This window comes from Scyliorhinus torazame, chromosome 11 (genome assembly GCF_047496885.1).
Source record: "Scyliorhinus torazame isolate Kashiwa2021f chromosome 11, sScyTor2.1, whole genome shotgun sequence".
Classification (NCBI taxonomy): Eukaryota; Metazoa; Chordata; class Chondrichthyes; order Carcharhiniformes; family Scyliorhinidae; genus Scyliorhinus; species Scyliorhinus torazame.
Window position 1 is genome coordinate 101939530 of NC_092717.1, and position 25743 is coordinate 101965272.

General features: G+C 51.1%; 1 protein-coding gene across 7 annotated transcripts in view; it reads left to right on the forward strand.

Moving 5' to 3' along the window:
• Positions 1-25743, forward strand: part of stau2 (staufen double-stranded RNA binding protein 2) — a 622240-nt gene that overhangs the window by 251790 nt on the left and 344707 nt on the right. For all 7 annotated transcript variants that reach the window (XM_072467549.1, XM_072467553.1, XM_072467552.1 and 4 more), the window contains one exon: positions 12458-12565. In XM_072467549.1, the coding sequence (XP_072323650.1) occupies positions 12458-12565 (108 nt within the window). The remainder of the gene's footprint in view (positions 1-12457; positions 12566-25743) is intronic.

A 25743-nucleotide genomic window follows, 5' to 3' on the forward strand; every position in this document is an offset into this window, starting at 1 on the left:
ATGGCAACCGCACCTCCTCCTGTCCTTCCCTATTTTTCCTGAACACTTGGATCCACAAGTATTCAGTACTCATTTCTGCCCTTTGAGACTGGTCTCATCTATCACCATAACACCATATTCCCATGTGACTATCTGCGCCTTCAGTTTATGAACTTTATTTTGAGAAAATTTAGACGACTAGATTTTACTGATAAACTTAGAATGTACATAAATAGAACATCTTGGCATCATTAGCAACTCTTTTATCAATCTAATAAGGTTTTCCTGTTGGTCTTCTTAAGCTTGGACCAGATGCATTTCAAATCAATCTGAATCCTTAATCTAAGTATTGCATTATTGATCCATTGTTTTACAAGTACATGAGTGCTTATATGGCTATAAAGTTGCATTTCTTCCTCGGGTATGATGTTTAACCAGATGAGTTCAGTTGAAATGCAAAAAATATTAAAATAAATCTCTCCATATTAAATTATGTTTGAGATCATTGGATTGTGCTAAACAATGGTTTGATGTGCAATTTAATATATGGCTGCTGTGTGCATTTTTGAATAACCACTCGGGGTATATAATTTGCTTTGTTAATTGTTCTGTTGGTTGGTAACACAATGTGTGTATTCTAAGAGACGTATTCATTGTCTTTTAATAGCATTTCTGTAATCCCATCAAGAACTTTATATAATCTATTCATCTTATCTTAAAAAAATACAAAGTGTTATTCTGGCTGCTACGTTGACATTTTTCTCCACTTCGCTCATCTCATGACGAGATGGTTATCTTACTTTTGAAAGAAGTTTCAACATTCTTCATGACTAATATTCAGCCAAAGGGGACTTGGTGCCATACATAATTTTATGTCACCTAAATTAGATGATTTGATTAATTTTGGGGCAGTGTTGCAAAATGATTTGTGCAAAAGTCAAGAGTAAAAGTTGAACCTTATATAATTAATTTCTGTCAACAGTAAAATCAAAGACCGAAAATTAAGTTGTGTATAAAATCTCTTAATCGTCATTCTGAATTTTACAAAATGGATCAGAGCCTTCTGGAAACATACTGCGGGATGTGATTTTTCTGTCAACATTAGTAGCTGCCTGGCAACAGAAGCAGAAATAGACAACCCACTTTTTACTTTTTATCTATCTCTGAATGCCAATATTAAAGAAGCATTCAGTCCAAAGATAGAGGCAGATCAGTTAGAACCATAAAATCCCTACAATATAGAAGGAGGCCTTTCGGTCCATCAAGTCTGCATCGCCCCTGCATTGACCCTCCAAAAGAGCACCCTATTTAGGCCCTATCCCACTGCCCTATCCCTGACACTAAAATTGGTGGGATAGTAAGTTGCAATGAGGAAATAAGAACCTTACAAATGGATATAGATAGGTGAGGTGAATGGGCCAAAATGTGGCAGATGGAGTTTAAAATGGATAAGTGTGAGGTCATCTATTTTGGCCAGAAAAATGGAATTCAACTTATTATCTAAATGGGGAGAGACCTTGGGGTGCTCCGGTGCAAAGTGATCTGGATGGCCTCGTGCATGAGTCACAGAAAACTAGCATGTAGGTACAGTAGGTAATAAAGCAAATGGAATGTTGGTATTCATAGCTAAAGGAATACAGTATAAAGGTAAGGAAGTGTTATTGCAACTGTACAAGGCTTGGTGGGACCGCACCTGGAATATTGTGCAGTTTTGCTCCCTTTATTCGAGGAAAGATGTAATGGAACTGGAGGCAGTTCAGAGGAGGTTCATTAGATTGATTCCCGAGATGAGTGGTTTGTCTTATGAAGAGAGATTGAGCAGTTTAGGCCGATACTCTGGAGTTTAAAAGAATGAGGGGAGACCAAATTGAAGTATATAAGATGATATGGTATGGATAAAGTAGATGTGGAGCAGTGCTTCCTCTTGTGGGGCATTCTAGAATGAGAGGTCATAATCTCAGGATAAGGGGTAGCAAATTTGAAACCGAGATGAGGAGAACTACTTCTCCCAAAGGGTTGTGAATTTGTGGAATTTCATACCCCAGAGTGTTGTGGATGCTGGGACAATGAGTAAATTTGAAGGAGAAGTTGGACAGATTTTTAATGAGTAATTGGTTGAAGGGTCACGGAGAATGGACAGGACGGTGGAGTTGAGGCCATGATGAGATCAGCCATGATCGTATTGAACTGCAGAGAAGCCTCGAGAGACTAAACTACCTATTCCTGCTCTTAGTTCTTATGTTGTAAGAAATAACTATTCTGCCTAATTCCACATTCCAGCTCTTTGTCTGTAGCCCTGTAGGTAACAACACCTCGCACAAATCTGGTATTCTTGATTAGTAGGGGGATCAGGGGTTGTAGGGAGAAGGCAGGAGAATGGGGATAAGGAACATATCAGCCATGATTGAGCCGACTCGATGGGCTGAATGGCCTAATTCTTTTCCTACATCTTATGGTCTTATGGTAACCCCATAACCCCACCTAACTTACACACATTTGGACACGAGGGGGCAATTTAGCATGTCCAATCCACCTAACCTGCACATCTTTGGACTGTGGGAGAAAACCGGAGCACCCAGAAGAAGCCCACGCAGACACTGGGGAGAATGTGCAAACTCCACAGCTACCCAAGGCCGAAATCGAACTTGGGACCCTGGTGCTGTGAGGCAGCAGTGCGAACCACTGTGCTGTATATGACATGCCATTAAATTTCCTTGACCCCATTTTCTTTCTTTACATCACTCTTATGTTTATGTAGTTAACATACTGACTGCCAGATATTACTGTAGAAATTACTGTCTGCTAGTCTCTTGGCAAATATTAATATGGAAATTTTCCTTCCAGCTCTCCAGAGGAACATCAAGAAACTAATTACAGTTGCAAATCAAGAAACTCATTACAGTTGCAAGCAATCCAGAGAAAAGTTATGCCCAAGTCTTACATAATGTTGCACATGCTTTAAAGAATCCTTTTTTTCTTTCAATTTTCTCCTCTCTTAAGGTGCAATGGTTCTCACTTTTGCTGAGGAACAACTCCCTGGGCGCGATTCTCCACTCCCGCGTCGGTTGGGAGAATCGCCTGGGCCGCCAAAATTTCCCGCGACGCCGGTCCGACGCCCTCCCGCGATTCTCCCAAGCGGCGGGAACGGCCCCGTCGAGTTCTGCGGGCCGCAAGCCGGAGAATCGCCCGAGACACCCAAAATGGCGATTCTCCGGCACCCCCGCTATTCTCAGGCCCGGATGGGCCGAAGTCCCGAAGGCGTGACCCCAGTTCATGCCGTCGCCGTTCACACCTGCTTTTCAAAGTCGTCAGCCAGACGCTGAGCAGGGAGGAGGTGAGCGGACAGTTCCGCAGCTCCTGGAGAACGGGTCGGCTTACCCGAGAAGGCTGCGGCCAAAGTGGGTGTGTGGGAGAGTGGGAGGGGAGGGGGTGTGTGGGAGAGTGTGCAGGTAGGGGGGGGGGGGAAGAGTGTGCAGGTGGGAGGGGGGGTGGGAGAGTGCAGGTGGGGGGGGGGGAGAGTGTGCAGGTGGGGGGGGGGGTGGGAGAGTGCAGGTGGGGGGGGGGAGAGTGTGCAGGTGGGGGGGGGGTGGGAGAGTGTGCAGGTGGGGTGTGGGAGAGTGTGCAGGTGGGGGGGGTGGGAGAGTGCAGGTGGGAGGGGGGGTGGGAGAGTGCAGGTGGGGGGGGAGAGCGTGCAGGTCGGAGGGGGGGTGGGAGAGTGTGCAGGTGAGGGGGGGTGGGAGAGTGTGCAGGTGGGAGGGTGTGTGTGGGAGGGGGGGGTCGGAGAGTGCAAGTGGGAGGGGGGTGTGGGAGAGTGTGCAAGTAGGAGGGGGGGTGGGAGAGTGCAGGTGGGAGGGTGGGGTGTGGGAGAGTGTGCAGGTGGAGGGGGGGATGAGGGAGAGTGCAGGTGGGAGGGGGGGTGAGGGAGTGTGTGCAGGTGGGAGGGGGGATGAGGGAGAGTGCGCAGGTGGGAGGGGGGGATGAGGGAGAGTGTGCAGGTGGGAGGAGGGGATGAGGGAGAGTGTGCAGGTGGGAGGGGGGGATGAGGGAGAGTGTGCAGGTGGGAGGGGGGGTGAGGGAGAGTGTGGGTGGTATCGTCCATCCGTGGATGCCACATGTCAGCCGCCCTGATATGGCAGGATGGTGACGAGGACACGGCCGCAGGTTGCGTGTGGCTGATGGGACAGGCGAGCGGCACACTGGTGAGCAGTACGGTGTGAGCTGGCCGTTGGGCGCAGACAGTGACCAGTTGTTAGGCTGGCTGCGTGTCTGCAGCGCGACCCGGCCACCGGGACAGACAGGGATCCCAGGCAACCCGGCTGGCGAGGTGTGGAAGAACCTTGGTGTAACATGTTGTTTCTCTGCCCCCCACCACCCTCCTGCAGGTCACCATGTATGCCAACCAGACAGCGAAGATTACTGCCGTGGTTGGCGCCGCAGCCCTGGAGTTTGCCATCCGGCAGCATAGAGTCGGGTGGCCCACAGTGGCTGCAGATGCAGCGGTTGCCGGTGCAGCAGAGGGGATGGCCGCGGAGTGGCCCGTTGTCGACGCGCAGGCCGCAGGCGCTCAGGACCCGAATGTACAGGGGGATGCCGAGGGGAACATTGACTGCCAGACGGCGAGGAATGCAGAGGAAGTGCTTGTGGGGGGTGTGGGGGGGAGGAGGAGGACGAGCAGGTGGAACAGGAGGATCCACTGATGGTGGTGCCAGGGCGCCACAGGCGTCCAGCAAGGCCGAGGGTGTACCGTGACAGAATGTCGTTCGAGGCCCTAACGGACATCACATGCAGGAGGAGACTACGGTTCAGCAGGGAGACGGTCGCACATATATGCCAGCTCATGGCGCACCTCGCACCACATGGAATGGGAGGAGGACACGCGATACCAGTCTCCGTCAAGGTGACGGTGGCCCTAAACTTTTACACTACTGGTTCCTTCCAGGCGCCGAGCGGGGACCTATCCGGGATCTCGCAGGCATCGGTCCACAGGTGCATCAGGGCCGTCACCGACGCCCTGTACGCCATCGCGGACAGGTACATTCAATTCCCCGAGGACCGAGCACAGCAGGAAGCACGGGCACATGGATTCGCCAAGGTGGCCGGGATACCGATGGTCCAGGGTGTCATCGATGGTGTGCACGTCCCCATGCGCCCACCTGCAGACAACAGGTAAGTGCTCATGAACAGAAAGGGCGCATACTCCATGAACATTCAGGTGGTGTGCGACCCCCACATGACGATCATGCACGTGTGTGCAAGGTACCCCGGCAGTGTGCCTGATGCCTACATTCTGGCACAGTCGTTCATCCCCGCAATGTTCAATGGATGCCCCCCCGGCTGAGGGGCTGGTTGCTGGGCGACAAGGGCTATCCGTTGAGGTCATGGCTGCTGACGCCAATACGGAGGCCTCACACCAACACGGAGAGCCTATACAACGAGGCACATGCAGCAACCAGGGGTGTGGTGGAGCGGTGCGTCGGGCTGCTGAAGATGCGCTTCAGATGCCTGGACCGATCAGGAGAGGCCCTGCAGTACCAACTCGACGGGGTCGGTCGCATGGTTGTGGTCTGCTGTGCGCTGCACAACATTGCCATGCAGAGGGGAGATGACCTGGTGGAGGAGTCGGAGGGAGGACCCGACGGCACCGGAGTTAACGCAAACGAGGGGGATGGGGAAGAGGAGGATGCGGAGGATGAGGATGATGGTGCGCATCAGGGTGGGGGGAGGGGCGCAGGACACAGGCACTGCCCGGCTGCTCGTTACGTCCAGGAGGCTGTGCGACGGCACCGCCGCGGACAATGGGCACGCAACGCGTTGGTGGCCGCACGGTTCACGCACTGTGGGGGTGGGATCCGCTGAACACTGCCACTTGTACCGTCACTCCTGTACACGAGCCCCCCCCCCCCCCCCCCCCCGCACTGCGTTCACGGCAACAATTCCACATCACCTTACCACTGCGGCACTACAGGATAGCACAACAGTGATGATTGGGTAAGCGGGTGTGAACAGTGCCATGTTGAATGATGACAGCCCGCTCTGCGATGAGCTGTGTGCTCAGATTCGCCAGCCGAGGTCTGACTCATGGCTATAGCTGATCCATGTACTACGGTGGTCACAGCCTTCGATACGGATATTTCACCACATGCCCGTTGGGTGGCATCGCTGTACCGAGGACAACGATGTCCGATTATGGGAGGCAGCGGGGGGAAAGGGTCAGCACATCCGGAACAGACCTTGAACGGCTCGTATACCACTACGCCAGTCGGGCACCCTCACGAACCCCCTGGCACCGGACATAGCACACAGTCTTACAAGTCAAATTTAACAGTGAGTTTATTCGTGTGGTTAACATAGGTGCCCTACCCACTACAACTAGACTGTGCCCTGCACCCGTGCCAACTTCTTACGTGCCTAACGTCTTTGCCTTACGGGCCCTACCACTACATCTAGGTGTGTTCCCAGATGGTACAGCAGGAGTTGAGGCGGACTGCTGTGAATCACACCCTTCGACATGGCTCCCCGTCAGCACACGTTTCCTGGGGCGGCCCAGCTTCGATGGGCCAGGCTGCTCGGCGGGCGTGCTGGATGACGTGGTGCCACCCATACCTGCCCGCTCCCCACCAGATGCGCCAGGGATGGAACGGGGGGAGGCGGAGTGTACCGGGACGTCCCTTGATGGAGCTACCGTGACGGGCCCTAGAACCTCCTCCTCCCTCGGGGAGCCGGGTGGCCCCCGGGCCTCACTGTGGGACGGAGATGCGCTCGGAGACATGCCCCGTCGCACCACTGACACCTGGCGCTGCCAGTCCTGGAGGCCTGCAGCGGTATCGACCACGGTCCGAATGTTCGCCGAGACGGAGCCCAGGGAGTGCCACATTCCTGCCAAGGTCTGTGCGATCTCAACCTGTGAGTGCGCGACACCATCCATCACGTGCGCCAGGCGGTCAATGCTCTCCGCGACCGACTGCTGGGACTGTGCCATCGCTTGCTGGGACCGGGCCATAGCATGGTGAGACTCAGCCAGGGCACCGAGAGCGGTGGCAATGTCCTGTTGGCTCTGTGAGATGGCTGCCTGTGAGAGGGCAGCCCTCTCCTGGGCCATGGATGACGCGTGCACATGAAGCCCAACGCCTTGCAGAACCTGACCCATGGCCGAAACCCTTTCACCCATTGCCTCCCCCGCGGACTCCACCCTTGCGGTGTCGGCCTGGGTGGCCGCGATGAGTGGCACCACTCCCTGCTCCTGGACGCGGATAGACTCCTTCAGCTGCGTCTGCAGGTCCTGGAAGATGGCCCTCATCCCGTTATTCAGTCCCTGGGTGTCCACACGCATCAGTTGTCCGGGTGGGTCAATTACATCCAGGAACCCGGGAACCGTCTGGGTGGCAGCTGGTTGCTGGGCCTGGGCTGCCCTCCGACCGTCCAGCCCCTTGGCTGCTCCAAACTCCACCTGCTGTACCGGCTTGGCTGTGGGGTGCGCACCAGACAGTGACCCGGGAGCCTCATCACTTATATGCCCAACCGAGGTGGGTGTCTCTGTGATGGTGAATGGTGTGGGAGACAGCAGTGCCGCAAGCTCGAGGTCATCATCCATCAGGAAGTCTGGTGTGTACTGGTCCCCCTCATGGCCCGGCGCAAGCTCCATGCGGGCCATGTCGTCTTGACCTCCAGGTGGATCCAGCGGGTGTGTGGCCGTGATGTGCGCTTCGACATGACTGTCCACCCTGTGCCCCTCACTAATGTCTGTCTCGGTGGTCTGAGCGTCCCGGTCCTGTGTCCCAGACAGAGGTCTGCCCTCCTGTCTGACCGACTGCCAACCTCTGACGTGCGTCCCTGGGTGCCGTTGCGGTTGGCGATGTTGCGCTGTGTCCTGGGCGAGACGTCGCTGAAGGTTCGGCGGGCTCATGTGGGTCGAGTAGATAGTTGGGCACCATGACCCCCCCCAACCCCCACCACCACCGCCCCTGATGCCCCCCCCCACCACTGCCCCTGATGCCCCAATCCCCCCCAACACTCCTGACCCCCCCAACACCGCACCTGATGCCCCAATCCCCCCCAACACCCTTCCCCCCCCCCCCGTGCCTGGGGGCACCCTCATGGCACTTACCCTGACAGCCCGGGTGAGATCGTGTAGCTTCTTGCGGCTCTGCTCCCCGTCCGGGGGGGTCTGCCCCACAGCACTGACTGCAGTGCCCACCTCCCGCCAGCCGCGCCTCACCGCGCTGGATGGCTGGCGATGCCCACGTCTTGGGCAGAGGGTGTCCCTTCTTTATTTCACCTCATCCACCAGGGTGTCCAGGTCCGTGTCCCGGAACCTCGGTGCGGGTCTTCGGGGCTCAGCCATCTCCTCTCTTCTCCTCTGGGTCCTCTGTGCGCCGGTCGCGCCATTTATGATGCAGCGCCGCGTCATTCGGGCGTCGCGCGGTGACGACGCGGCCTTCGCGACACGCCCCCCCCCGTGTTTCTCGCGGCCCCGATCCTAGCCCATTTTCAGGCCCTGAATCGGTCGGGATCGGGGCCGTTTCGCGCCGTCGTGAACCTCAACGGCGTTCACTATGGCGTGGGCACTTCAACGCGGGAGTGGAGAATCGCGCCCCATATATATTGGCAACTCTCCCTGACGCTGCCCTACCTTTCCCACCTCAGCTCCCCAAGTAGCTTGTACAAGTAGCCATTCTCCATGTGTGTTCCTGTACATTGAATATCAGCAGACTATTTGATTAAACATCAAGTAGTGGGGAGAGCCTACCTCTCAAAAACTTACCATGCTCTTACCTGATACCTGCTCTTGCTCTTTCCAACAGGATTTGCTGGATATTGATCATGTCAACAATCCTGATTGATTATTTCTGGAACTTCTTGGTCATCCTACACTATAAAAATATAATTGTGTCATGCCAAATTAGATTGTAAATTTTAAAAATATTAAAGTTTTTACAAATGTCAGACTTTGTAAGGCAGTTATGTTTTAAACTGTAAAACAGACTCTCCTGGAATGGGGAATGGTTTCCTGAACTCTGCCCAAGACAAACCCATGTGATTTGATTGTCATGGGGACAGAGGCCAAGGTCAAAACTAATAGAAATGCAAGTGCTGATTTTCAGACTTTGACACAAAAGAGCAACAGCTGGTCTTGCTGGACACAGACTCTCAGTCACAGAGAGACACCTGGAGAGGAAGACTGGAAACAGCTGATGCTGTGCCAAGCAGAGGGAAAGACTGTTTTAGGGTTAACCACCAAGCAGAATGCTGGTGAGGATTGATACCCTGTTTGAAGGGCAAGGCTTGTAGAGATTTTAAGACCAAGGAATTGTCAGAGGACACCTTGCCACTGGAGGTCTGTCGAATGTACTCGGGAGATTGAGTGAAGGGCCTTTTAAAAGGATAGTGGACGTCTCACCCTGATGGGACAGGGAGATGGCACCCTGCTCGAAAGCTGGGAGGTGTTTGTGATTTTACTTACAGGGTGGCATATCTACTGAAAGTGTGACATAACACATAAGTGCGGCGTGAGGCTTACGGTTGTGTTAATTAGTTAATGGGGAAAGTATCTTTTCTGCAGTTTAGTTTACTAGTTGCCTGCCAAGTAATGTTCAGTCTATGATGATATTTGCATGTTGCAGTAAGAATGGTAAAACTTTAAATCTTGTGCTATTATTTCCATTGGTCAATGAGAAATTATTTTATCTCTTATTTATCGGTCTTTACGGGTTAAGCAAGTGTATTCAGAATACTTATTTCTTTTTTTATAAATGGTCATGTTAGTAGCTGTTGCAGTGACTTTTACACACTTCAGTAAATATATTAAGTCCACTTATTATGTAAATGTTACATATAATTTACAGTGCAGAAGGAGGCCATTCAGCCCATCGAGTCTGCACAGGCCCAAAGAAAGCTCACCCTATCTAAGCCCACCCACCTGCACTCTATCCCCGCAACCCAGTAACCCCATCTAACGGCAATTTAGTATGGCCAATCTACCTAACCTGCACATCTTTGGACTGTGGGAGGAAACCGGAGCACCCGGAGGAAACCCACGCAGATATGGAGAGAACGTGCAGACTCCGCACAGACAGTGACCCAAGCCGGATATCGAACCTGGGACCCTGGAGCTGTGAAGCAACTGTGCTACCGTGCTGCCCCAAATCAAGTGTTGAATGTGGGCATCGATCCCACTACCTCTCACATGCAAAGCTAGCGCTCTACCACTTGAGCTAATCCCCCCTAGTCATATATTAATTCCACTTATTATGTAACTGTTACATCATATGAGTGAACCCAAATGTATGACATGAGTGTCAGCAGTTCATCATTCTGATCCACAAGTTGTTTACATATATTTTTATGCTGAGTTCCATTTGATGGTATGTTGAGTCAGATTGACGCGTTAATTCAATGTTTTACTCTGGGAACATGCAGTTCTCTCGTTAGCAATAGCTAACTAATGTCAGTTGTTACAGTTCTAATTTGGTTTGGGAACAAGTTTCTGTTTTAAAGTCTTGATATACCATGCCAACGAGTGGGAGAATATAGCTTTGATCTCCTTTGGAGCAAACTCAATTCATGAAACAACAGTGGTTTTTTTTGCAGGATAAAGGGAACATTGGAGGAGCGGGCCAGTGCCCCTCTCAGCAGGTAGCCAGGGAGTCCAAGGGAAATAATTCTAGAAGTAGGCTACTTGGCAGCAAAAAGACATGAGTCCAAGTGAACTGCAGAGTTTTAGAATTGATGAAATGAGAAATAGGGAGTAAATTGACAGGCTTACCTTCTAAATATGTGTAAAGTTGCAGAGGCTGTGGATCATTGTGGATCCCTGACTTTAGCTTAGTCGTGTTGCTGGCATACAGTTCTGGTGCAGTATTTGGTGGTGTTGAATAAAAAGTCTGTTACACATGATGACATTTTAAAAGGACTTGCAGTTATGTGCTACCTTATCACAGCAATATATATCAACATTATTTTTGAATGTTTTGTTGTAGACCAACATGGCAATCATGAGGTGAATAACCAGTTTATAGGGCATTTTTGTTGAATTGATTGAGAGAGGTTTATTGGCCAAGATAACATGAGAACTCATTAAATAATGCCGTAGAATATTTAACATCCCACTGAACGTTCACATTTAGTCAATGTGATGACACCCTCATTACTGTACTAGAGTTCAACCTAGATTAGGAAATTAAATTAAACAATTTCTGTCACATAAGTGGCTGCCAATTGAGCCATGTGTATTACATTGATAAGGTCCTACTTTCTAATTTCAATAGAATTCTCAGATATTCTTCTGTATATTAATCACTTGGATAGTTCTGTTGAAATTTTTTTTAGTTTCACTTGATTTTTTGAAATAAACAAAATGTAACTGTATGTCAGAGGTATAAAACTTTGCATTGTGTCACCAACAATTCTCACAAGGAGACTTTGCCGCTCTCATGATCCTTTACGAAAATGGCATTGCAATGATGTCTTTGCATCAATAACTTCTACCTCTGTAGCACATTTAATGAATCAAGATGCCCAAGACGCTTCACATGAGCATTACAATGCAAAAATTTACATTGATCCACATATGCTGACATTAGGGCATATGACCAATAGCTCCTTCAAGCGGTAAGCTTTAATGAGTATCTGAAAGCAGGAAAGAGGGGTAGAGGGGTGGCGAGGATCAGGGAGAGAATTCCAAAGCTTAGGGCCATGGCAGCTGAAGACATAGTCAAGAAATTAAAATTGGGCCCGTGTAAGAGGCTAGAATTAAAGTTGTGCGGAGATCTCTGAGACTTGTGGGCTGGGAGAAATTACAGATAGGGAAGGGCGAAGCCATGGAGAGATTTAAAATCAAAACAGAATTTTAAAATCAAGATATTGATAAATGGGAACCAATATGGGTCAGCAGACATGGGAAATGGATGAATGGGATTTGGTGCAAGTAAGGATGTGGACAGCAGAGTCTTGGATTACCTCAAGTTCACAGAGGGTAAAATGTCAGAGACTGACCAGAACACTGGATTAATCAAGTCTGGAAGTATTGAAGACATAATTAAAGATTTCAACAGCAGAAGAGCATCAGACAGTGTTACAGAGGTGGAAATTAGTGATCTTTGTGAAGGAACAGAAATGTGGTTGGAAGCTCACCAAGCTTGCGAACAATCTGGTTTAGCCTCAGGAGGTTGCCAGGACGAAGGATAGAATCAGCACTCAGGGAACAGAGTTTGTAACAAGATTTGAAGAAAATGGTCTTTCCAATATTTGATTGGAAAACAATTCTGGTCATTCAGTACTGGATGTCGGTCAAGCAGCCTGATACTTGGAGGAGTCAGGAGAAGTGGTGATGAGGTAAAACTGGGTGCCCTCAAGATAAATGTGGAAACCAACATGTTTTCGATAAATGTTACTTGAGCAGCATGAAAATGTAAATAATATTACACTACAAGCCACAGCCATTATATAACTAAGATAACATTTCTTCTCTTGTACTATAAAGAGTGAAGAAATTTCAAATGAAGGAGAAGAGGATACAGATATCAACAAGTCTGAAATAAGCTTGGTGTTTGAGATTGCTTTGAAGCGGAACCTGCCAGTCAATTTTGAGGTAGGTGTTTGCATTTGGCAATAAGGAGAAATGTAATCAATTCTGCATCCTACAAGGACAGTAAAAGGATAGCGTGGGTGGTAGTGGTTAGCACTGCTGCCTCATGGTGCTGACGACCCAGGTTCGATCCCGGCCCTGGGTCACTGTCCATGTGAAGTTTGCACATTCTCCCAGTGTCTGCGCGGGTCTCACCCCCAGAACCTAAAGATGTGCAGGGTGGGTGGATTGACCATGCTAAATTGCCCCTTAATTGGGAAACAAAATGGGGCACTTTAGATCCTACAAGTACAATAAAACGAAGCCATGATGTGGAGATGCTGCCGCTGGACTGGGTGAGCACAGTAAGAAGTTAGATAGATTGCAATTCTCTAGGAACTGTGTCATTGTGAAACATTCATTTTCCATAGCTGGCGGTTATTTCATTACAGATTTGGGAGTGGATCCTACACTCCCAGTAGGCATGTTCCCGAAACGGCAGAAAATTGGGCGTTGGGCTAAGGGCGGCAATCCTCTTCTGATGCTCCAGTGCCCCGCCGCTGGTGGTAGAGAGCTATATGCCCAGTGCCAGTGGGACGATGCACCAATTTGCATAAGATCAACAGGCTGGAGACCCTATTTTACAGGCCCCTGAGATGCTCCAGGCCTCTTAGCCAGGATTTATGCCGGCGGCAATTGGTGCAGGTATTTTCAAGCGTGGCTCTGACATGGTGGACCCGTAGTGGGTTAAGGGGGCAAGTGTGTAACGTAGGTGCCCCCCAACCTCCATCAGAGCCCCCCCCCAGAAAGCAAATCCTGCCACCCCAGCCCCTTCCTCAGATCCCACATCAGACTCCAGCAGAGACCTCCCCCATCAAATCTCCAACAGAGACCCTCTGCATCAGAGACCCCTGTCTGAAAGCTGGAAAGCAGTCCAGGCAATAGGGTGAAAAATCACTGCATTCTCACTTACCCTTTCCTAACATCTGCCACCTCAGATAAAAGTGTTTAAAGTAGCAGCTGTTACAACTGTCAGAGGCTTCCTCGAAAGCCCAGTACATTTCGCCGGGCTTGAAATCCCTTGACAGCTTTGAAATTTCACACAACAATAAATTGCATTAGCCAGTGATTGACAGTTTTATTACTCCAGAGACAACTGTTTGGTGGATTGTTTATTGATCTATCCCTTCACTCCATTACCTTGCTTTGATGCTAACCACAATGTTCATAAACATTTGCTATGATTTGACAGCCCCATACCACATCAAAGGTAGCTATGTGCTTTCACTTCCTCCTTTGTCACAGCAGGAAACACTTAACTGCCTTTGATATGGTGAGGGCTGTGTGAAATTGAATGGAGGATTTGCGTTACAAAGGCTGTCGAGGGATTTCAATGCTCATAACCCGCAAATTAATAATAATTAAAAATAATATGTTTAAACATTTCCTGATTTGCGTAAACTGCAGGCTGAGTGGGCCCACTCATGCATAATTGATGGATACCGAGAGCTGCATCTTGCCAATTAAAATACCTGCCCAATATCCCTATTCTTTGTCTCCTGCTTCTGAGCCAATTTCCTAATCATGCCAAAATATTGGGCGAGATTCTCCGATCCCCCGCCAGGTCGGAGAATCGGCGGGGGCTGGCGTGAATCCCGCCCCAGCCGGTTGTCGAATTCTCCGGCACCGGATATTCGGCGGGGGCGGGAATCGCGCCGTGCCGGTTGACAGGCCCCCCCCCCCCGGATGGGCCGAAGTCCCACTGCTAGAATGCCTGTCCCGCCGGCGTAGATTAAACCACCTACCTTACCGGCGGAGCAATGCGGTGCAGGCCGGCTCCGGGGTCCTGGGGGGGCGCGGGGCGATCTGGCCCTGGGAGGTGCCGCCATGGTGGCCTGGCCCGCGATCGGGGCCCACCGATCTGCGGGCGGGCCTGTGCCGTGGGGGCACTCTTTTCCTTCCGCCTTCGCCACGGTCTCCACCATGGCGGAGGCAGAAGAGACTCCCTCCACAGCGCATCCGCGGGGATGCTGTGAGTGGCGGCTAACGCTCCCGCACATGCGCCGCCCGGGGATGTCATTTCCGCGCCAGCTGGCGGGGCACCAAAGGCCTTTTCCGCCAGCTGGCGGGGCGGAAATTAGTCCGGTGCCGGCCTAGCCCCTTAAGGTTGGGGCTCGGCCCCCAAAGATGCGGAGGATTCGGCACCTTTGTGGCTGCGCGATGCCCGACTGATTTGCGCTGATTTGGGCGCCGGTCGGCGGACATCGCGCCGATACCGGAGAATTTCGCCCATTGTCTTCAATTCCACGAGCTTCAACGTTAGCTAATGGGGGGACTCGGGGGGGAGGGGGGGGGTCACACACCCTTTTCCACTCTCTTCTCCCCCCCCCCCCCCCCCCCCCCCCCTAAGACTAACCTGTCTTGTTGGGCTTATGTGCTGGCTAAAAAAGTTCTCTTGAATGCAGTTCATAAATGTTGTGGCTGCCCCTTTTTTTTATTTCTGAGCTCAACCTCATTTGATGATTTATTTAGTATATCATCTTTCTTTAAAGCTATTGATTCTTAACTAATAGTACTATTTGCAGGTCCATCCGCCTGCTTTCCCACCTGTGGGTGACCCATAAAATCCAGCCCCATATTTTCTTTATTTCTTTGTATGTAACTTTGTTTTGTTGGGTACTTTAGCTTGTGGAAACATTTTTGTTTGCATCTTATGTGTATTTGTACAGGACCAATCAACTACCTTAGATGTTTCTTACCACACTTTCTTTCAACTTCAGGCACATATATGTCTTCAACATGATTCAATTCCAGCATCGGGTGACTGTCTGTGTGGAGATTGCACTTTCTCCCCGTGTCTGCGTGGGTTTCCTCCGGGTGCTCCGGTTTCCTTCCACAGTCCAGTTAGGTGGACTGGCCATGCTAAATTGCCCCTTAGTGTCCAAAAGGTTAGGTGGGGTTACTGGGTGCGGGGATAGGGTGGAGGCGTGGGCTTAAGTAGGGTGCTCTTTCCAAGGGCCGGTGCAGTCTCGATGGGCCGAATGGCCTCCTTCCGCACTGTAAATTCCACCATCTTCCATTTGCAGAGATCCTGCCCCTTCCATCTTGAACTTTCTTCAACAACCACATATGCTGCCTCTTTCTCTTCACAAGCATTCCAAAACCATAACCTTTTAACAGCTTTTTGTCTCCTTTACTTTCTTAAACTTCTGCTCAATCTTTAATCCCCCCCCCCCTCTGTAAAGTGCTCAGTCACTTAGAAGTTGTTAACCACTTCACAAACAGTCATAATATCTTGATTTTCTGTAAGTGTTACATTTTCATGCCGTGTGACTTGAATTCTATGCTGTCCAATGGTCAGTCAAGGTTAATTGTATTTTGCTAATCAGGTGACCAAGCAAAGTGCTAGTTTCGACAAGTTGTTCACAATAACGGAATGATTTAAGTAGGAAAAAATGCAAAGAGGATTAGTGATGAAGGATTGCGTTTGTTATTTTTTTCCCTACAAAGTAATCCCTTGTAGTATGAAGAATATATGAATGAATGAATACTGTGTTTTCCCTTATCCATGTCACACCAATTATTTATTTTTTTCAAAATACCAGTGCTTAATATTTTCTGGATAATTCAGCATTACATTGCTTCAGTGCCATCAATAGCATTAGCCCAATTGAAATTACTGATATGTTAAATAAATCTGCACAAGTGTGAGCCAGCTGCCTCAAAAAATATGCTCAAATTGCATTCCATATGTCAGGTTCTTAAAATTTCCCACTTTTATTTGCAGAATTGAATGTTAAAATTACAAATATTGATCACGTGTTTTTTTATTTATGGGATGTGGTATTGCTGGCCGATCAGTTTTTGTTGTCCTTCCCTAATTGTCCTTGAGAAGGTGGTGATGAGCCACATCTGAACTGCTGCAGCCTGTGTGGTCTAGGTACACCCACATTGCTGTTATGTAGGGAATTCCAGGAAGAGGTGGCACAGTGGTTAGCACTGCTGCCTCACAGCCCCAAGGACCTGGGTTCTATTCTGACCGCGGGTGACTGTGTGGAATTTGCACATTCCCCCTGTGTCTGCATGGGTTTCCTCCGGGTGCTCCAGTTTCTTCCCACAGCCCAAAGATGTGCAGGTTGGGTGGATTGGCCATTCTAAATTGCTCCTTAGGGTGGGGTTGCAGCAATAAGGCGGGGGATTGTGTCGGTGTAGACTTGATGGGCCAAATGGCCTCTTTGTGCACTGTAGAGACTCTACGATTCTATTTTGACCCAGCGACAGTGAAAGGACAGTGATATATTTCCAAATCAGGATGGTTTGTGACTTGGAGGAGCTGGTGTTCCTAACTATTCGCTGCCCTTGTTCTGCTAGGTAACAGAGGCCGCAGGTTTGGTATGTGCTGTCAATAATGTCTCGGTGAGTTACTGCAGTGCACCTTGTAGATCAGTGTGGTAGTCACCACTAGCAGTATTATATGTATTACGGTAAGACACGTATAATAGAGGTACATGGGTAATTCCCTGCCTGCTGGCTCCGCCCAGTAGGCGGTGTATAGATGTGTGCGCTCACAGGTGCTGCAGCCATTCTGGTGGCAGCTACAGGAGGCACGACATCTTTGCTCAATAAAGCCTCGATTATTCCACTACTCTCACCTTGGTGGTAATTGAGAGAGCATCAATTTATTGAGCAAAGATTTTTAAAACGCTGGATCTTCGCATCAAGCCTCATCGCCTGCAGCTGAGCCCTCAAGCAGCCCTGCTTCGAAAGCTACCTCCGAACATCCGCTGAGGAACCCTCGGACGCACAGAAGCTCCAAGTCCTTTACTCACGAGTGAGCCCTGACATTTTTCCTCTCTGGGATGCGCCCACTTACTCCGAAACGATGGAACTCCTGAAGGGACATTACGTTCGCGTACGGCCAGTCAACCAACTATACGCCAGGCACCTCCTGTCCACGAGACAGCAACTCCCCTGTGAGTCTATGGATGATTTCTGACGTGCACTGCATATCCTGGGGAGGAACTGTGACTGCCAGGCAGTTTCAGCAGTCCAGCACACAGAACTTTTAATCCAAGACGCCTTTGTTACGGGCATGAGGTCTGTGTACGTCTGCCAGCGGCTACTGGAAGGGGGTACGCTTGATCTTGTGGGAAATAGGCAGAAAGCGAACTCGTTAGAAGTGGCCTCCCGTAATGTCCAGTCATACGCGCCCGACCGCGCGGCACCCTCGTGGGCATCGTGGGCCCCACCAGCTGCCGACTCCAGCTCACCGCAAGCCTGCGCGCGCAGCAGCCAGCCAACCCTGGGGGTCCCAAGTGCTATTTGTGCAGGCAGAACAAACACCCCCGGCAGCGCTGCCTGGCGCGGAGCGTGACCTGCAATGGATGTGGAAAGAAGGGACACTTTGTTTCTGTTTGCTAGGCCCGGTGTTCCTGCACCTCCCACGTGCGACCCAAGGGCGCCGCCATTTTCCTCCTCGTAAGCCACGTGCAGCCGGTGGGCACCGCTGTCTTCTTCTCCGCAGGCCACATGTGGCCCGTGGGCGCCGCCATCTTTGATGCCACCCACATGGGCGCCGCCATCTTCGGCGCCATTTTGGACGGCACCTCAGGACCCCTGCTTGTCTGGCCGTTCATCGCCTGCCGCTACCTCCACCACCGCTGACCAGCCCGGGACCTCCCAGCATCTGTCGCAGCTCGCCTCGATCACCTTGGATCAGTCCCGGCCCTGCGACCACAACAACGATGGTGAAAATCGATGGGCATGCAACGACCTGCCTTTTTGACTCCAGGAGCACAGAGAGCGTCATCCACCCCACGACGGTAAGGCGCTGCTCCCTCGCGGTACACCCAGTCACCCAGAAAATCTCCCTGGCCTCCGGATCCCATTCAGTGGAAATCCGGGGTACTGCATCGGAACCCTCACCGTCCAAGGCGTAGAGTTTAGCAACTTCCGGCTCTACGTCCTCCCCCACCTCTGCGCTGCCCTGTTACTCGGCCACCTCCAAAGCTTAATCTTAAAATTCGGCGGACCCCTACCCCCGCTCACCGTATGCGGCCTCACGACCCTTAAGGTCGATCCACCTTCCTTGTTTGCGAACCTCACCCCGGATTGCAAACTCGTCGCCACCAGGAGCAGGCAGTACAGTGCCCAGGACAGGACCTTCATCAGGTCGGAGGTCCAACGGCTTCTGCGCGAAGGGGTCATTGAGGCCAGCAAAAGCCCCTGGAGAGCTCAAGTGGTAGTAGTAAAGACTGGGGAGAAGCACAGGATGGTCATTGACTACAGTCAGACCATCAATCGGTCTGGGCATCAGCAGCTCGACGCGTAGCCCCTCCCACGCATATCTGACATGGTCAATCAGATTGCGCAGTATCGGGTCTTTTCCACAGTGGACCTGAAGTCCGCCTACCACCAGCTCCCCATCCGCCCGGAGGACCACCAACACTGCGTTCGAATCAGATGGCCGCCTCTATCACTTCCTTCAGGTTCCCTTTGGCGTCACTAATGGGGTCTCTGTCTTCCAAAGTGAGATGGACCGAATGGTTGACCGGTACGGACTGCGGGCCACCTTCCCGTACCTAGATAACGTCACCATCTGCGGCCGCAATCAGCAGGACCACGACGCTAACCTCCAAAAATTCCTCCAGACCACCAAACTCCTCAACCCTGCGTACAATAAGGAGAAATGCGTGTTCCGCACCAACCGCTTAGCCATCCTTGGCTATGTCGTGGAAAATGGAGTTCTAGGGCTCGACCCCAACTTCATGCGCCCACTCATGGAACTCCCCCTCCCCTACTGCCCCAAGGCCCTGAAATGATGCCTGGGGTTTTTCTCCTACTCTGCCCAGTGGGTCCCTAATTATGCGGACAAGCCCCGCCCACTCATTCAGTCCACAGTTTTCCCCCTGACGGCTGAGGCCCGCCAGGCCGTAAACCGCATCAAGGCAGACCTCGCCAAGGCCACGATGCACGCAGTCGACGAGTCCCTCCCCTTTCAGGTTGAGAGCGATGCATCGGACGTAGCTCTGGCTGCCACCCTCAACCAGGCAGGCAGGCCCTTGGCCTTTTTTTACCGCACTCTCCATGCCTCTGAAATTCGGCACTCCTCTGTCGAAAAGGAGGCCCAAGCCATTTGGAAGCTGTGCGACATTGGAGGCATTACCTGGCCGGCAGGAGATTCACTCTCCTCACTGACCAACGGTCGGTTGCCTTCATGTTTAATAACAACAGCGGGGCAAGATCAAAAACGACAAGTACTTGAGGTGGAGGATCGAGCTCTCCACCTATAATTACAAGATTTTGTATCGCCCAGGGAAGCTCAATGAGCCCCCTGACGCCCTATCCCGCGGTACATGTGCCAGCGCACAAGTGGACCGACTCCGGGCTCTCCACTATGACCTCTGCCACCCAGGGGTCACCCAGTTCTTCCATTTCATCAATACCCGCAACCTGCCCTACTCCATTGAGGAGGTCAGGACTGTCACCAGAGACTGCCAGGTCTGCGCAGAGTGCAAGCCGCACTTCTACCGGCTAGATCGAGTGCACCTGGTGAAGGCCTCCTGCCCCTTTTGAGCGCCTCAGCATGGACTTCAAAGGGTCCCTCCCCTCCACCGACCGCAACACGTACTTTCTGAACGTGATCGATGAGTACTCCTAGTTCCCTTTCGCCATCCCATACCCCGATATGACTTCTACCATGGTCATTAAAGCCCTCCACAGCATCTTCAGACTGTTCGATTTCCCCACCTACGTCCACAGCGATTGGGGATCCTCTTTTATGAGTGATGAGCTGCGTCAGTTCCTGCTCAGCAAGGGCATTGCCTCGAGCAGGTCGACGAGCTACAACCCCCGGGGAAACGAACAGGTGGAGAGGGAGAACGGGACAGTCTGGAAGGCCGTCCTGCTGGCCCTGCGGTCTAAAAATCTCCCAGTCTCCCGCTGGCAAGATGTCCTCCCCGACACGCTCCACTCCATCCGATCGCTCCTCTGCACCGCGACTAACGAGACCCCTCATGAACGTCTCTTTGCCTTCCCCAGGAAGTCCACCTCCGGGGTCTCGCTCCCAACATGGCCGACAGTTCCTGGACCTGTCCTCCTTCGCAAGCATGTGCGGACCCATAAGTCGGACCCTTTGGTCGAAAGGGTCCACCTCCTACACGCGAACCCGCAGTACGCCTTCGTGGAACACCCTGACGGGCGCCAGGACACAGTCTCTCTCCGGGACCTGGCACCCGCTGGATCCCCACCCACACCCCTCGACCTGACACTGCCCCCCAGTTGCCTCATTCACCCCTGCGCCATTCACCCTCCCCCCAGCGAACCTCACCGCAGCCCCCGTCCCAGGAGGATCTGTCCTCCCATTGGTTCCACTCAGGAGTGACGAAGACGAGGACAACACGCTCCTGGAGTCACAGGTGACCAGGTCGGCGCCCACATCACCACCAAGACTGAGGCGATCTCAGAGGAGGGTCAAGGCCCCCGACAGACTTAACTTGTAATTATTTTTTCCACCAAACCCGCTGGACTCTTTTTTTTTTTAACAGGGGTGAATGTGGTAGTCACCACTAGCAGTATTATATGTATTCCGGTAAGACACGTATAATAGAGGTACATGGGTAAATCCCTGCCTGCTGGCTCCGCCCAGTAGGCGGCGTATAAATGTGTGTGCTTGCCGGTGCTGCAGCCATTCTGGTGGCAGCTACAGGAGGCACAACATCTTTGCTCAATATAGCCTCGATTATTCCACTACTGTCGTCTTTGTGTAATTGATAGTGCATCAATCAGTCTTGCCCAATCTTTTTTCTCTGGGGGGCTACATTTCAATGTTTTTTCTCATTCACGGGCCTGATGAGAAAATGTTCTGGTCATGTCCCAAATGGATAAACTCATGGGCCTCTTTCTTTCACACCTGTCGGAGATACTCAATGTAGATTTGGATCCATTGTCCGCTGGTGGTCATTTTCGGGGTTTCAGACTCACCGGTGCTGCAGACGGGGTGAAGGCGGATGTACTTGCCTTTGCCTTGTTAATAACCCAAAGACAAGTTCTCCTTGAATGGAGGTCTCTTACTCTGCTCAGTGCCTCGGCTTGATTGGGTGAGCTCATGTCTTTTCTACGTTTGGAGAATGTTAATTACATCATTAGAGGCTCAGTAGAAGGGTTCCACCTAAGATGGCAGCCATTTATTTCCTTTATTAAGGAGCTGATCACCATCAGATGTTAGGGGGCTTATTTTAATTTGAGGGGTTAAAATTAATGTGTGTTTTTGCATTTTTGTCTCTTTCTCTTATTGTATATTTTTGGGTAATTGTTTTGGATGGTTTTGTTTAATATGAAAAAAATTAGTAAACATATTTGAATAAAAGTTGAGGTGTTAAGAAAGGAAACTATTTCTGAACAAAAGTAAAGTAATGAAAGAATATTAATGAATATTTTTTTTTCGATGAGAGGGTCAGAAGTGTATGTGTGTAATAATAATCCTTATTGTCACAAGTAGGCTTACATTGCAATGAAGTTACTGTGAAAAGCCCCTGGTCGCCTCATTCCAGCACCTGTTCGGGTACACAGAGGGAGAATTCAGAATGTCCAATTTACTTAACAAGCATGACTTTCAGGACGTGTGGGCGGAAACCGGAGCGACCGGAGGAAACCCACGCAGACATGGGGAGAACGTGCAGACTCTGCACAGACAGTGACCTAGCCGGGAATCGAACTGGGAGCCTGGTGCTGTGAAGTCACAGTGCTAACCATTATGCTACCATGCTGCCCCATGTGTGTGTGTATGTGCGTGTGTGTACATGTGTGTGTGTGTATGTGCATGTGCTCGGCTCACAGCCTCAGAAGCTCACTCACACACCCTCACCCACTGTGAATGAATGGGTGTGTGAGTATGTGTTGGTGTGGGATGGTGAGAGTGAGTGAGAATCATCAGACTGGGAGTAAGGTACGCAGTCTCATCCACACAAACTGCCCCCCTCCCCACACAGACATACTGCCCCATTTCTATCCCCCACACATACACATTGCGTCCCCCATATACCCACACTGTGCCCTTCCCCACCCCCACAGACTCCCATGCTCCACCCCCACATAGACACACTGTATCCCTCTCCACCACATGCGCGCACACACACAATGCCCCCCCCATATACATACAGACTGCACCCCTTTCCACACACACACACACACAATGCCCCCCACACAAACACACACAATGCCCCACCCACACACACAATGCCCCCCACACACACAATGCCCCCTTCCAGACACCTACACAATGCCCCCACACTCACACAATGCCCACCACACACACAATGTTCCCCCACAAACACACATACAATGCCCCCTTCCAGACACTTACACAATGCCCCCACACTCTCAAAATGCCCACCACACACACAATGTTCCCCCACAAACACACACACACACAATGCCCCGCCACACATACACAAACATTACCCCCCACGCACAATTACCCCCACATACACACACAGAGCCTCCCCACACTCTCACAGTGCCCCCCCCACACACACAATGCCCTGCCACACACAATGCCCCAAGCCCACCACACACACAGACAATGCGCTGCCACACACAATGCCCCAACCCCACCACACACACAATGCCCCAACTCCCCCCCCAGACACACACTGCCCCCCACACACCGTGTCCCCTCCACATGCACACACAATGCCCTCCCCACACACACAGCAGCCCTCCCCCCGCACACAATGCCCCGCTCCGCACACAATGCCCCCTCCAGACACAAACACAATGCCCTCCCGCCCCACACACACACAATGCTCCCACACATGCCCCTGCATATACACACAGCCTGCCCCACACACCCAGTGTCTCCCCACACACATACACCCCACCCCACCTCGCACAGACAAACGCACACACAATGCCCCCAACGCGCACACACCGTCCCCCCCTACACGGACACACTGCCACCCACACACAAACTACCCCCCCCCACATGCACACACTGGGCTCCTCGCCCCACAAACTACCCAACATCTGCTATGCACAGCCACCTCGCTCCACATACATTAACCAGGGCACAGTGGCCTCCCTTGCCTTGCAGAAAAAAAAAACCTGCCCAGGTAAGCTGCAACAAAGCCCTTTCTTGGCCCCTCCTCAGGCCTCACTGTGGCCATCCAAAGATGACCTGGACCTGCCGCAACAAGGACCTCCTCAGATCCACTGCAGAAGGCTCTTCCCAGGCTTGCCCGCGACCTGTCCAAGCCTGTTACAAAAAAGAACTCCTTGGGCCCGCTGCAAAAGGCCCTTCCCAGGCTTGCCTGACACCTGTGCAGGTCCGCCACATAAAGACCTCCAGGGCACACCTGAGTCCCGCGGGGCCTGTCACAGTTAGGACTGGTCCTCCCCGGTCCCACACAAAGCGTCTTGAGCTCTGTTCAACTCACCCCCTCCCCCTCCGCGTAAATTAAAGTGGAGGCTGCTTGATGCCTCCAAGATCCAGCTCCATCACATCCAATAATCTCCACAGTGCAACCGATAATTCAAAAGTTACTTGGCAACTGACTGCGTTTGACTTGTCCAATCTGAACTGGTTCCTTCCTGCAGTCGTTGCTGATTGGCTCACCAGAGAACCTATCAACAGTCAAAAGCATTGAGAAACCAGCCAGTCATTGGATGATCAGACTCAGAACATTTTTCAAAATTACATCCATGGTTGAGTCCAGCAACTTGACAAGCTATACCAAAGAGCCTCGCGGGTCACATACGGCCCTTGGGCCGGGGTTTGGACAAGCCTCTTGTAGATGGTCCATACTGCAGTCAGGGTGCACCAGTGGTGGAGTGAAGAAATGCTTTTGGTGGTGGATGGGGTGTCAATCAAGCAGGCTGTTTTGTCCTCAATGAGTGTTCGTGTTTTCGGGACAATTTCTTAGAGCAGCACATAGTAGAGTCAACCAGAGACCAAATGCTGCCTTAATATCAAGAGCAGTCACTTTCACCTCTGGAATTAAGCTCCTAATTCACGTTTGGACCAAGACACTGATTTGAGAATGTAACTATGCCAAGCTGTTGCCAGAACCCAAACTGAACATCAGTGAGCAGGTTATTGGTGATTGGAAATGCTTGTTAGTGCTGTTGACAATATCTTCATCACTTTGCTGACTTTATCACATGGAGTAAATTGGTTTTGCTGAAACCAGGCATTGGCAATGGCGAGGACCCAGGAGGACGCCAAGATGGATCATCCATTCAGCACTTCTGGCTGAAGATGATTTAAACACTTCTGTCTCGTCTTTTGCACTGATGTGTTGGATTCCATGATTAAGGATAAGGATATTCATGGAGCCGCCTCCTCCTCTTAGTTGGTTAATTGTCGTCCACTGTTCACAACTGGAGGGGCTGGACTGTGAAGCTCTGATTTGATCTGTTGGGCATGGGATCACTTAGCCCTATGGTATCCTGCTTCTGCTCTTTAAAATACACACCGTCCCATGCTATGATTCACCAAATCACTGCTTCATTTTTAGGCTGCTGTCTCTGCTCCTGACAAGCTCTTCTACATTAAACAAGGGTTGATCCCTGGTTTGAAGTACTGATAAAGTGAGGAACTTGCCACACCATAATGTTATGGGTTGTGGTGGAGTACAAATCTGCTGCCCCTGATGACCTACAGCATCTCGTGGATGCCTAACTGTGATCTGCTAGATCTGTTCTGAATCTATTCCATTTAAAACAGTGAAAGTGCTACCCAAAAATGGAGGGTACCATCATGTGAAGATGGGACCTCATATGCCGATGGACTTTGTGGTGATCACTCCTTTCAATACTGTAATGATTAGATGCTTCTGGAGCAGGTAGATTGGTGAAGATGAGGTTTTCCCCTCATTTTGGTTATCTCACCTTCTACAGGTCAAGTCTGCTCACTGTATCCTTCAGCACACAGTCAATTCAATCAGGAGTGTTACTGAGTCATTATTGGTGATGGACATTGACGTAACTCACCCAGAGTACTTACTGTGGGAGAAGAGCCATAGGTGATAATCAACAGGACGTTTCCTTGCCATGTAGGCCTGCTGCTATGTGACTTCATAGAGTCAATGTTGAGGACTCCCCGGCCCACCCTCTCCCAATTGTACTCCCTCTGCCACCTCTTGTAGACCAGTGGAACAGGACATAACCTGGGATGATGGAGTCTGTGACATTGGCTGAATGGT